This window comes from Ambystoma mexicanum, chromosome 7q (assembly GCF_040938575.1).
Source record: "Ambystoma mexicanum isolate Mex_15411 chromosome 7q, UKY_AmexF1_1, whole genome shotgun sequence".
In the NCBI taxonomy this organism is placed as follows: Eukaryota; Metazoa; Chordata; class Amphibia; order Caudata; family Ambystomatidae; genus Ambystoma; species Ambystoma mexicanum.
Genome location: NC_090941.1, coordinates 1,039,210,984 through 1,039,224,273, shown reverse-complemented (window position 1 = coordinate 1,039,224,273; position 13,290 = coordinate 1,039,210,984). Strand labels below are relative to the sequence as shown.

Sequence of the window (13,290 nt, the reverse complement as noted above, 5' to 3'; positions counted from 1 at the left end):
AACTTAGCACAGATGCATATTTCTGAAGCGATCACAATTGTTGAAGTGTCAATCAGGAAATTATACATTTTTCTTAAGGTAGCAAACACTACTCACAGGTTTGGACAGTTTTTCCTTTTCATATAAAACAAATGCAATGTACGTTCTTAGGATACTTCAGAATCTTCTTAGATTATAGATTAGTTTCCCCCACAGCACACCAGGAGTTCCAAAGTACTTAATTCATCAGAAATTCTAAGAGGAATACATTTGTTTTCCAGAAAACACTGCAATTGTTCATGATTGTAATTTTTCAAACAACTCAATACCTACAAGCCAACATTACACTTCTCTAAGTACTGGTATATATAAATGGAGGTCAGGAGGTAAAGAAAAAGGGAGGGTGTCCACTTTCATATTTGGCATGTTTCATGTCTTTCAGAAGAACATTCAAGGGATTCTAGAAAGTGGATAAATACCCAGGCAGAACCCATGAAAGACAAACCATCACCTGTACAATGTTTAACACTGACGAATCCACTCATTACAGCACATCTAGCAGCAAAAAGCTGCAGTAAAGGCAGACCTGCGCATACACATACAAGACTTCAAAAATAAGTTGGCAGTGGGAGCATAGTATTTAAATTGTCAAAAATATCTATATAGCCGGCCATACTAAATAGCAGCAATACACTAATAAAGGTTCACTGAACTGGTTGATGTTCTGGCTCAAGTCTTTTACAAGACGGACATTCCTTGCTTGTAGAGTTTTCCAAAACCCCAGTTAAGTTACAAGGTGACAAAGCAATACAGTCCACCCTGGCCATCTCGGGAGTTATTAACTTACCTCTCGTAAAGCTCTTCAAACTTCTCCCCCCAAACTTCATCTAGTCCTGGGCACTCACTGGGACACATCAGGGACCAATCCTAACAGAAAGGTAACAAAGTTATACCACTCCAGACTCTCATACAGTTGCTTGCACTAGTCAAAATAAAACTGCATGGGCATGCATTGCTGGCAGCTCACCTCGTTGTTTTCTACCCTTTTCATGAAGAGATCAGGAATCCAGAGAGCATAGAAGAGGTCCCGGGCACGCTGCTCTTCTTTCCCAGTGTTTTTCTTCAGGTCAAGGAACTCAAAGACATCAAAATGCCAGGGCTCAAGATAAATGGCAAATGCACCAGGCCGCTAAAAAGACAAAAACAACCGTTCGCGAGATTATTATTATGTTACATCCCCCTCTCCTAGTGAGCCCCCCAGCACGGTGAGCCCCTCCCCCCAGCACTTTAGGCTGTACTTCTGTGGACCCCATTTTCTTTAAATTCTAAATAAGCTTGAGCCTTTTTCCACTCATTCATTATTTTGGGCTTGGTCTTTTGGAACTCTGTACTTTGTGTTCTACAAGTACTATTGTCTACTCCATAGCTCTTAAAAGGCATCTGTATTCTTCTAATGCAGCACACAGCTCCTTATGGGCAAGTTGCTTGGTATCCTAATGGTCCTCTAAGATTATCCCACTGCAGTTACTTGGGGATATTAAAAGATAAATACCCAGTATCCACCTTTGGTGTATTGCCAAAGGGATACCCAGTATCGCCCTTCTCCAGATTGGACAGCCAAACGCCCCTTTCTGTAAAATTCTGAGGGAGATTGCATAGGAATTTGTGCTGGAACTGTATACAAGACAAGGCTTCTGTAGTGAAAAGCAAGTCAACCACTGGAAGCTAAAGTAAGTGAAGGAGTAGGCAAAATTGTACGCAGTACCCTTTGGGTGCACTACAATAACCCGGACCTCCTAGCAATAGGGACCCAATGGTTTAAATCTGAACTACACAGGTTGTTAGTGTGGCTGAGCAGCCAGGCTCATCTCAGGAGCGGTCAATGTGAGCAGTAATGTGACAGTTTCACATTACAGTTACTCACATACACTCAAGGTTTGATAAAAAGAAAGTTGTATAAGCCTTTCAGAAGGGAGCAATATATGTAACAATACTCTTCAAAACAGTTTCTCTAAAACATCCATTGGGGATGGCACACTTCCTACTCCCTCAGGTGACTTAATAGGTAGGACACTGGACATTGATTTCAATGGTACATTAGTTTGGTGTAAAAGGTAAAGGAATAAAAACAAAGGTTAACAAATAAGTCAAACCTTCCAATACACTTCCAATGCAGAGTAAATAAAGGGTTAAAGCACAGAGTCAGAGGTAAAGCAGGGTCCCTCGGAGTCAGGACAGCCAATGTTAATTGCACAATGCCTTGGAGAGCTGAAGATCTTGCAGGTAGGTAAAAAGTCCTGAAATGTTTGTAGAAAAAAAATATATATTTTTTTTAAAAACGCTTGAAGGGCCACAAGCTGGGAGGCTTGTGAGGGGCAAAGCTATAGCAACTCTGCAAGGTAACCAAGACAAGTCTCTACTGTGAGCAAGTAAGGCTAAACAAGAGGTAGGTTCTTAGACTTTACAGTAGCTCTGGTTAGAAGAAATTGTTCCACCTGGCTTCTGTTCCTGCGCCTCGGTCGTGGGGATAGGAGGGAGATCTGGGGACTGCTCTGCAATGGGAAGGTCAGCGGCAGCAATTGACAGTTCGATTCAGCTCCTCGCGTCCGACAGTAAATAGCAACACCAGTGTTCTCCGATACTGCTCTGGACTTTCCTTGCATCTGTGGTCTAGCAGTCTGTTGGTGGCTCAGGCTTGGTCACTCCTGCTTCAGGGAAGACCGGAGGCTCTTTCTGGCACTCTGGGCCGACTTAAAAGCAACGCACACAATCTGGTGTTCCTCAGCAGCAGAAGTACAGCCAGTTCCGAGGGGGATGTCCAGACGGGTTTATGGAGTTGATTGGTCCCACCAACTGAAAGGGAGAAGTCGTCCTTGCAGGGCTTCTCTAGTTGAGGCGAATTCGGAGCTTCAGCACAGCAGCAAGGCTTCAACGGGCAAACCAACGGTCCAGGAGTTGCAGCAAGCGTCTCTTCCAAGTTCTTCTTGGGATTCCTTCGTCCAGTGGTCGACTGCCTTCCAAGCCAACAGCCTCGCCTTAAAAGCAGGTTTCTCCCATTCATTCCAGCCTAGCTGTCAATTACACAGCAGGGTGGCTGTCGATGGACAGCCAGCAGGCAATCACCTGTGGGTGCATTCCTGTAACCAAGGGGATTAAGCACAGGGAGTGTCGGGCACGTCCCTCACTTCCTGCCCCTGCCAGACATACTGGAGGCAGAGGGGGTTTCACTCTTGAATCACGCCAAAGGAAACAAAGGGACCAAACCTGGTTTGGCACACAGTCAATCTCAAGAAGGACCTTTCCAACACGAAATGGCAAAAAAAGACCGGGCCATTTTGCCAAAATGGTCACCCATGGGTGCTTTACCAAAGTTGCAATGGCACCCCGCGGTAAAAACCCAAATGGTAGTAAAAAGTAAACCATTGCCACCAGCCATTAATTGCAGAAAGGGTAACAACAATGTTACATGAGAAACTAGACAAAGGGGAAACTAAGTAACCCCTCCAGCACCCTATGTAAGATTGTGTGTGCTGGGTCTAGAAAGTTACAAAGTCAATTTCACTTCACTGCTCTTGGAAACAGTTTCACCAAGAGAAGGTATTTAAACCTTTGGGAAATCGAAGACTTCCCTGTGCCACTACACTGAAGGTGCAGTGTGTCAATGTAAAGATGCCTATGGAGTTTGTCAGACACACAAACAGAAGTACAAAGTCGCAAAATTCAGCAAGAGCTGGGTGTCTCTAGTGGGAGGAATTTAGCACTAAACTGAAAATTCTACCTAACAAAGACCAGAGGTGCCCGCAGACCCTTTGCAACACCGTGACGCGACCACTGCTGTCCCAACAGTGTTCTGTGCGACAGAAGGATGGTTCCTTCCCTTTGGATGGTGGGAACAACCAGTCCCAAGAGGCACTTTGAAACAAGCCATCTCCGGAGATCCTAGGAGTTTCCAGAGCTGCAGTACCCAATGGAGTGCATCGTTGTGGAAGGTCGAACTGTTCCAAATCTTTGCTGAACCCATAAGGACACTCCAGAGATCGATCCAACTCAGCATCAGAACGTGGGACTGCAGGAAGCGAAGATTGACCGGGCAATCCGTGTTTTGTTGGTGCTGCAGAAAAGGCGCCAAAACCAGAGTGAACCAAGAATTCATGCTACAGGTCCTCCTTTGAGACTGCTAGGAGATCCTGTCCATTGTCCAAGAAATGGTCCAGAGCTGCAACACCACGGAGAATCCAACACAAACATTTTCTTCAAACCAAAATTCTTAAGTGTTTTAGTATAAACGTCAAAATTTAAAGTCATTCTGGTGTAACAATAATATATACTTATGTTTATTTGCTTCTTTGATGTGCCTGTCCAGCTGGATTCAGTGTACTTCTATAGCACATTTTTATTTTTGTGCTTTATATAGTACCTTTGTCCAAAGTGCTTTACATAGGACGAACAGTACATAAAATCAGAAATGCAAATCAGCGTTCATGTACAGCCAGTATCAGAGGACTGAAGCAGGAGAGTAACGGAACAGAAGAAAGGAAGAGCGAAGAGAGAGCATGTTCCAGTGAAGAGGGGCAAGGATCTTGAAAGCACGAAAGCGGGATTGAGCCGAGGGGGCACAAAAAACCAGCAGAGCGGAGGGCGCGAGAAGGAGAATAAAATAAGGAGAGATGCAAGGAAGTCAGGAGCAGTCCGTAAAGAGATTGAAGAAAGTTATATTTAAGCCGAGACTAGAAAGACAAGCAGCCGAGATGTAAGGAAGAATTGAGAACCAGTAAGAAAGAAGAGCGAGCAAACAGAAGAATGATAGAGGAGCAAGGCGTGAGCAGCGAAGACCAAAGAACAGAATAGTCGGCAGAAGACCAGTGAAGAGACAAGAAGTTGTGGCTTGAAAAGTAAGGAAAGGGCAGGCTTAATATTGTAGAGATGAAATACAGGCGCGGGATGGAAGGGAGATGGGCAAAGGAGAGATTAGAATCGAAATAAAGACCAAGATTGCGGGCAGTGGGAGAAAGATTAGAGGGAGAAAAGAAACACAAGAGGGGGGGGGCGAGGTTTTGACATGAGGGTGTTGGCGGGAAAGAATAAGAAGTCAGTCTTTCCAGCATTTAAAGTGAAGAAATGAGAGGTCATCCAGGATTTGATGGCAGCGAGGCAGGAGAGTGATGAATGTCAGCGGAGAAGGATAGAAAGAGCAGAGCATCAGCATAGAAATGGTGAGATACTCATGAAATAATGGCGCAAGAAAGTATAAGGAAAATAGAAAAAGACAGACTAGACCCTTGAGGAACACCGTGATCAAGAGAAAAGGATGGGGAGGTGTTGCCACCCCGCAGACAGCAAAATTACGGTTGGATAGGTAAGATGAAACCACGAAAGAACAGACCCATGAAGACCAAAGAAGGAGAATCCAGAAGCAAAGAGTGATCCACAGTGTCAAGAGCAGACATATCAAGATGAATAAGGACCGAGAGTGTTTGGAAAAAGGGGGGAGAGTTATAAGGTGAGGATAGAATATCCTGGCGTAGGGAGTGAACTTTAAAGAAATTAGCAAGATCATATCCAGACAGGGATGAATTGGACAGATCAGGTGTAGGAGGAGAAAGAAGCAGAGTTAAAGTTTGAAAAAGACGTAAAGGATGAGTGGATGGACTATGAAGATCAGAGAAACAGTGAGTTTAGCAGGTTATACAGTTATCGTAGAGGGCATGAGAAGAAAATAGGTAGCGTGGGCAGGAGAACAGAGATTGCGCCAGTGCCTTTCAAGGTGGGGAAGGAGACAGCGCATAGAAGAGAAATAAGCGAGCCAGGGTTGGGTAGATTTGGAATGGGCTGAAAGAGGGTAAAGTTGATCAAGACTAGAAGCAAGACATGCAGAGTATATTTTGCTTCATCCGCAGAGAGTAGAAAAGTGTGAGAGATGACAGGTATCATGGAAATGTGAGGAGTTGAGGTTGCGTAGGTCACGCCTATAGAAAGTCTTAGTTGAGGAGAGGCAGGAGGTACAAGGAGTAGGTGGGAGCAAGGAAGCCGAAAGTAGGGAGTATCTGATAAGTAGACAGGAAGAGCAGATAAATGAAACTGTAAATGACGAGGTCAAGAGTAGAACCAGAAGTATTAGAGGGAGGAGTAGGAAGTGGAGAATATAAATAAGTCGTATTGATATAAAGAGGGATGTTAAATGAGTAGAGGAAAGATGGAAAGTCAAGTTGTAGGACTCGGTAAAATGTGACCAAGGTGGTGGTCAAGGTCTTCCTTTTAAGATACGCCTGACTGCTCTACCACTCGATCAACATCCTGAGTTAGTACAGGCTGATACTAAGTTGGGGGATGGGGGGTGAGGGAGTTGACAAACCACCGGGATATCTTACCAAGATCCACACTACATCCATAGTGTTTAGTGTGTTACACCAGATAACGCCAATAAAACTAGTCTGTTCAGGAGCCACAAGCTCAAACCCAGTTAGAAAAAAAAAACGCAAGAACTCTGAAGCCGAGGATGTGTTGCAGAGTGGCTACCTGCCAATATTAATCAGTGCATTGCCAGGGATAGACCACCAATGACATAGTACCATCCACTCCTTCAGCTCATCTGTGTACCTTTTCAGAAATGGTAGAAGCAATTTTATTGCATTAATTCTTCAGTAGTGCCAGCATTTAAAATAATGTAATTGCAAGAGGGAACCAAGCTGATGGGATGCTACATGGGAAGCAACATGCATGCAAAATTAACTTACCTTGTTACCACCTTGATCCACATAGCGAGCTGTATTGTTGTACACTCTCAGCATTGGGACAAGGCCATTGGAATTTCCATTGGTCTAAAAAGGGAGGAAGGCCATATTTTGTTACCAGAGGCACGACTGTGTATCCACCTTGCACCCAAAAACATTTCACTGAAAATTTGAAAGAAAATCACACCATATACTTACTCCGGCAATGTAGCTTCCTGTTGCTCGAATACAACTTGCAGCCACGCCAATCCCGCCAGCAGACTTTGAGATCAGAGCGCACTGTTTCAACGTGTCATAAATCCCTTCAATGCTATCGTCCTTCATACATAGCAAGAAACAGCTTGGAAAAAAAAAAGTTCATCGTGAACACATTGCTCTACTCTACAACCAGTCCCATGGAAAACATTTTTATTTCATACACCAACATTAAAGCACACGTAATCTTATAAATGAGACCACTTCATCACAAAATGAGGGGCGACAAATTAAACCAACACAAACCATAAGTCAGGTTAGTGGCGTTTTAGGACCTGGGGACATTGGTTAGAGGTGTACCGAATATCAAATTAGAGTAAGTATTTGGCCGAAATCTGGCTGATAACCCAACTATTCGGTATTCCTTGAATGTTACTCAAAGCCAAAGTTACACCAGCATAGAATGCCCCATATTATATAAAGTGAGACATTTCTGTGCCTCTGGGCAGGTGAAGGCAAGGTGATGTTTCTCGCCGTCAGTTACATTTGCGTGCATGGATCCGTAGCCACAGGAAGGAACCAGAGCGCTATCCCTGGTCACGCCCGAGCACTTCCTAGGATGCAGGCCCACTGCCCTCTCGGGGCGCTGCATGTTACTGTTGCTAATGGGCGCAGGCATGCGCCCGCCTGCCCGGTCTATCTTGGCTCCAGCATCCTTCGGCTGCTGCCTCAGTACCAGCGACACGATTGGCGCTGGGCCGCCGCAGGCTTCCGCTGCCGAGCCAGAAACTGCACCCAGAGTGAGCAGCACACAGCCGCCCTTCCCACCCGAAGGAGACAGATACACAGATGCAGACGCACACGTGTGGCTGCTGCATGTATCATAAGGAATGCATACAGCGCCCTGGCTTTCTTATCAGTAGTTTAACCAATGCAAAATGCTTTTATCTTTCAATTACCAGTCTGCGTCGACTCCCTATATCACCACTATTTTAAGATGAGCCCAGCATCGAGGCTTCCAACTTAAAACCAAATATGAGTTAAGATTGAACGTCACAAAAGGCCTAAGGGGGGGCTCAAATGAGTGCCATGTTCCACAGAACAAGCATTTTTTTTGTTGACATTTCGGATTTCTAAATCCTAGAACACTAAATGCAGATGTACAGGACAGTTCGAAAGAAAGGTAGGGCGTGTCAAGAGAGCAAAGGTAAAGATGTTACTAAGCTGGCACAAAAGGAAGGCCAGAAATTAAGACCTGAAATGAGCACAGACCCTCCCAGCAGAGCTTGCATACACGTGGGACCAGGGACCGTCAGAAGCACAGTGCCACTGGACTTCACCCAAACACACCTGGAGAGCAGACAGCCAGAATTCCCCTCCCCCCCAAACATCACTGCCTACGCCACCCCCCCCCCCCCCTACCCAGGCTCAAAACACCCAAGGCAGCCAGAAGACATCGAGCCAGTAACATTTAAGGGGCGTAGCCATAAGATGTTCATAAATGGAAACACAGAAAACGGTGTTTCTACACATGGTAAAATATTTTGACTTTTCAATGCCCACTTTCTTGCATTCAAGTACTTGTGCAGTTTTGTTTTTCCCCCCCCCAGTTAGAAATACGAGACATCTATACAAGCCACACATCGACAGGTCAGCACAGTCATAAAACCATTTCCATTTGAACACTTAAAAAACTGTTAATTCCCATCACATGCCTATAAAATGTATATACATTTACCCATTTTAATAACATTTGTGCACGCAGCTACAGGGGTTCTTAACTCACTTTCTTACAATACTATATAGGGGGTCAAACAATGGTGCAGGTCCATTCAAGAAACTAGGAAATAATTCGATCTTTGACTCCTGGGGGAGGAATTAAATAACCACTTAATTCATGGGGGCAATCAGAGGAAAGGGGAGGATTTATGCGGGTGTGAGCATCTGAAGGGAAATCACAAGCCCTGCCTGCCCCATAAGAGTTGGGTCAAATGATGCTGCACGCACGTTGAATTGAAGGTCAGATAGGGAGGCAGCAGGACAGGCCCACCTTCTCTGCAGTTTGCCCGCAAGAGCCAATTGGGTGCAACCTGGATACAGCTGATGGAAATCATAAGGCCTTTACCAGAGCAAGCCAAATGTAGGGGCCTCTCACGAAAGAACCTTAGCGCCCAATTGGGACTTGAGAAGCAGAACACAGACTGAAAATGAAGATATCAGGCAGGCATGCGTAGAGCTGTTGAAGTTCCCCATCTGTCCAGCACCTTCAGTCCTGCAAACCCTTAACGTCCCACGAATTCGTCAAAGTCAATGCAATTAAAGTGTCATCCTGAACGTCCTTATCCCAAACTATAGCAAACACCAGTAGAACAAGACAGGTGGAGGCCTTGCAGTCACTCTCCCGCGCGACTGGTCTGACCACCTAGCCATGCCCTTCAGCATCTTGCACACCACCCCCAGCCAACACTCCCAGGGAAACCCATCAGACCAATATTCAGGTTCTTCAAGAACTTACTGGTGAACTGCAACTCACCACTGGAAGCACTCAAACGCCAGCTTCTCAGCCTTTGATGCGAAAAGTGCCCGCAAACCAAAACCGTCGGCACCCTGGTACATGCAAGAACTCAACCTCAGCAATAGAGCCAGGAAAAGAGAAAACCTAGCACCGCTCCATGTTAACATCTGACCTGGCACCCGCTGACAACTAACACAGACAAGGCCTTTACTATCAAAACACCAAGCAGTGTCATACAAAAGCAGAGCCTTCATGGTCAAGCACTGGATCAACCCTGCCATGCCACACAATCAAATCCACGCTATCAATCTTGAGCAACAAAATCAGCAAGCTTTGACACCACCTCTTCATACAAACTCGCCTCACGACCCGCCTCATGTAATCCCCACACAGTGGACCACACACAAGACTACAGAGGACCCATTAGAAACCCTTTCTGCCCTCAAACCCACATCATATACAGACTATCAAGACCCTCGCCGGAGAAGCTCCCCTTCCTTACCTGGAAATCAGCAACAGCTCGCCAACTCCAGGCACCTTCCCCATCGACCCTAAAGACATAACAAATCCTCCCTCTACTAAAGAAGCCCACTCTGGATACAGACAACCTAGTAACGATTGCCCCATTATCCACCTTACATTCCTAGATAAGATTGAGGAAGCGGTAGCCGCGCAACTGCAGAAACCAATGGACACCAACAACCTCCTCAAAACCTACCAATCTGGGTTTCAGAGCCAGATGCAGCACGGAGATATCAACCATACAGATGGTTGACAAAGCCCACAACATCCTAGACATCTCAGCAGCTTTTGACAGTACCAGACGCTAACAGACACTTCACATGGGATCAGCACTATGCTGGTTCCATACCCACCTTGTTAGGGAGATGCTTCATCCCTTCTCCTAGTGAGACCCACAGCATTTTTGCTGGACTTCTAGACCTTTCCTTAATCCTGAATGAGTGGAGCATTTTTCCACTCATTTGCTGTCTTTTGGAACTATGTTCTATAGAGTATATATTTCCCCACATATCTTTAAGGCATCTGTATTTTACTATAGCAGCACACTGCTCCTTATGGGCAGCGTTGCTGGGAACCTTTGGGTCTTCCTAAAAGATTTTCTTCATCCTAGAGTAACTACAGTTCTTAAGGATAGAGAGCTAGTATTGCTCGCAAATCATGGTCAGAGATGGCACACATGTGGACTGCCAAAGGGATACCTTGAATTCCCCCCCCACCCTCTTCGCTTTGCTCCTGTGACTATCACAGACAACCTCCTAGTTATGTACCAACTATTGAGTTATTTTTCTACCACAGGCTATGGCCATAGTCCCGGTGGTGCACAATAGAGGCACCCAAGTACTAACTAAAGGGGGTTCCTTTTTTTGCCATTTCTAGCGTGGTAGTTTATTAACTCAATCATTCAGGGGGTCGGGGGGAGTGTTGTGTGTGATTTGTGTTTTGCCTTTGGCGGTTGTCTTGGGTGCTCCCACCTATGCTCCTGAGGGTCTGGGCAGGAAGTAGGAGTTTTCCAACCCCTTTCCTTGCCCAGGACAGGGGGGATGAAAAAGAAGCAGCAACTTAAAATGCTGGTCTGCTCGGACATCCCAGTTCAGAAGAGGGGCCGGTATTGCAAATGAGGGCTGCATTGTCAGGAGAGAAGTACTTCCAAGTATTTTTCTACTGGCGGAAGAGCCTCGAAATGTCATGAAGATAAGAGGCCCAGAGAAGACCAAAAAGAAAAATGTTGACTCGTGGCACCAGAGAGGCAGGACAATAATAGTGTGGCACAGGTAAGCAGTACTGCAAGATGCATACATGGGTTTTAAATGTTAACCGCGCACCGTCACCAACGGAATTGGTGCTCAGGCGGATCTGTAAACTATAAGGTGGTATGGGTTAGTAGGTTGAAGAAGGGAGTAGCATAGTGAGAGGAGTGGTGTGCTGTTGGCAGCTTCAACTCAGTATACACTGGGTGCTGAGCTTTGGTGCGGGTATCGGATCGGAGTCAGTCCGCGTGTGCCTTTGTTCCGGCTTGTGTTGTTGCAGTGTTGTGAAGTGTGTGCGGCTTGTGGTGCAAGAGATGTTTGAGTGAGATGAGTATGAGCTTATATAGGTTAGTGGGTTACCTGACCTTTACCAATGCTAGCACTCATAGTTCTGAGGAGTGTGGCACTTGTTGGCCCTCACATTCCCATCTAGACGCGTCGCAGGCCAATGTTTAGGGCTCCATACAGGTGTGGTCGTGCCAACATTCACACTTTAAACACTAGCCTGCGCCGCGTCTAGATAAGAGATCAGTCCAGGTGTGGGCAAGCTAACTCACGCCACGCAAGCTGGTGTTCACGGCTCCGAGTGTGGCACATGCTAGAATTCATGTTTTTTCTAGGCGCGGGCATGTTATCCTTCAATCGATCCTATCCAGATGTGACTCAGGCCAACGTCCATCTAGATGCGTCTGCCGGTCTGGGTGTGTTCGTCCGGTACGTACGAGCGGGAGAGTCAGGTTTCGTCTGGGTCTAGGTATGTGGTCAGTCTCTGTAGCCTTTCTTTGTGGCAGTTTTCCATGATGTCTTATGCTCTGTCGAGTGGTTGGTTCTTTGGCTTGAGTGTTTGTCCAATTTGAGAGTGGCCGAGGTTGGAGTCATTTTCATCATTGTTTTAATGTATGGGCATTCTAGTGCGTCTTCATATTGGTTACGCTTTGAACAGCCATGATTCGAGGAGTTTCCTGAATGGTAGGTGGTTTGTTGTATTCTGTATATTCTTAGGTAAGTCGTTCCAAGTTTTGGGTGCCTGGTGAGAGAAAGACGATCCTCCGAGTTTTTCTGTTGTAGGGTTTTGTTTCCAGGCATATGTCGGTGCTTGACCTTAGTGTTCTTGTCGGTTGATGTAGGCGTAGTTTGTTACTTAGGAATTCTGCGCCTTGTGTATTGCTCTGTGCGTGATCCACAAGGCCTTGAACTTTGTTCGCTGTTTCAGCGGTAGCCAGTGTAGTATTTTAAGCGCGGTTGTGATGTGTTCTCTTCTGGGTAGCTTGAAGAGGAGTTTGGCTGCTGCATTTTCTATGCGTTGAATTTTTTTTTTTTTTCGAAGTCGTTCGGGCATGCCCAGGTATAGGCTATTGGCATAGTCTACTCTGGACATGATCAGAGCGATGATGAAGTGTTTCAACGGTAGGATCCTTTTTGCTGCTCGCAGGAGGAAGAAACATTTCTTGATTACTGAGTTTACTTGTGGCTCCAGGGTGAGGTTTATCCATCAGGACCCCTAGGTTTTTTACAGTTGATGGTTCTGGTGTGGTGCCGAGCTCTCTTGGCCAGGGGATGTAGTTGATGTCTCCTCCCTTTTTTGAAACAATCATTATCTGTTTCGCCTGGGTTGATTTTGAGATGGTTGAGGTTCATCCAGTTGAGTACGTCACGAAGGCAATTCTCTAGTGTGGCGTTTTCTTCTCGGGTGTCTTGTATGTTGAAGATTATTTGAGTATCGTCGGCGTAGTTGTAGCATGTGAGGCAGTGTTTTTTGACGAGTTTGATTAATAGGTACATGTAGATGTTGAATAGAAGCGGGGAGAAGGATGATCCTTGTGGTGCTCCGCACGTGGAGACTCTGGGTTTGGATTTACGTTTCATCCATATTGTTTGTTCGGTTAGGAAGGATTTGATCCATAGTAGGGCAGTGTCTGTTATCCCTAGTCCTTCTAATCTCTTTATGAGGATGGCGTGGTCGAGTGTCGAAGGCTGCAGACAAATCAAGGAGAATCAGGGCGGTGCTGTTGTCTGAGTCTGCGTTTGTTTTTAGGTCGTCCCATATTGAGAGGAGAGCCGATTCTGTCCCTCACATAGGTCTGAAGCCAACTTGTGCCTG

General features: G+C 45.8%; 1 protein-coding gene across 1 annotated transcript in view; it reads right to left on the bottom strand.

The window, feature by feature from the left end:
- The window catches only part of RRM1 (ribonucleotide reductase catalytic subunit M1), an 86,005-nt gene that overhangs the window by 37,801 nt on the left and 34,914 nt on the right, over positions 1 to 13,290 (bottom strand). Inside the window, exons 8-11 of the mRNA XM_069640353.1 lie at positions 6,909 to 7,050; positions 6,714 to 6,797; positions 1,007 to 1,168; positions 827 to 906 (exon numbers count right to left, since the gene is read on the bottom strand). Of these exons, the coding sequence (XP_069496454.1) occupies positions 827 to 906; positions 1,007 to 1,168; positions 6,714 to 6,797; positions 6,909 to 7,050 (468 nt within the window). The remainder of the gene's footprint in view (positions 1 to 826; positions 907 to 1,006; positions 1,169 to 6,713; positions 6,798 to 6,908; positions 7,051 to 13,290) is intronic.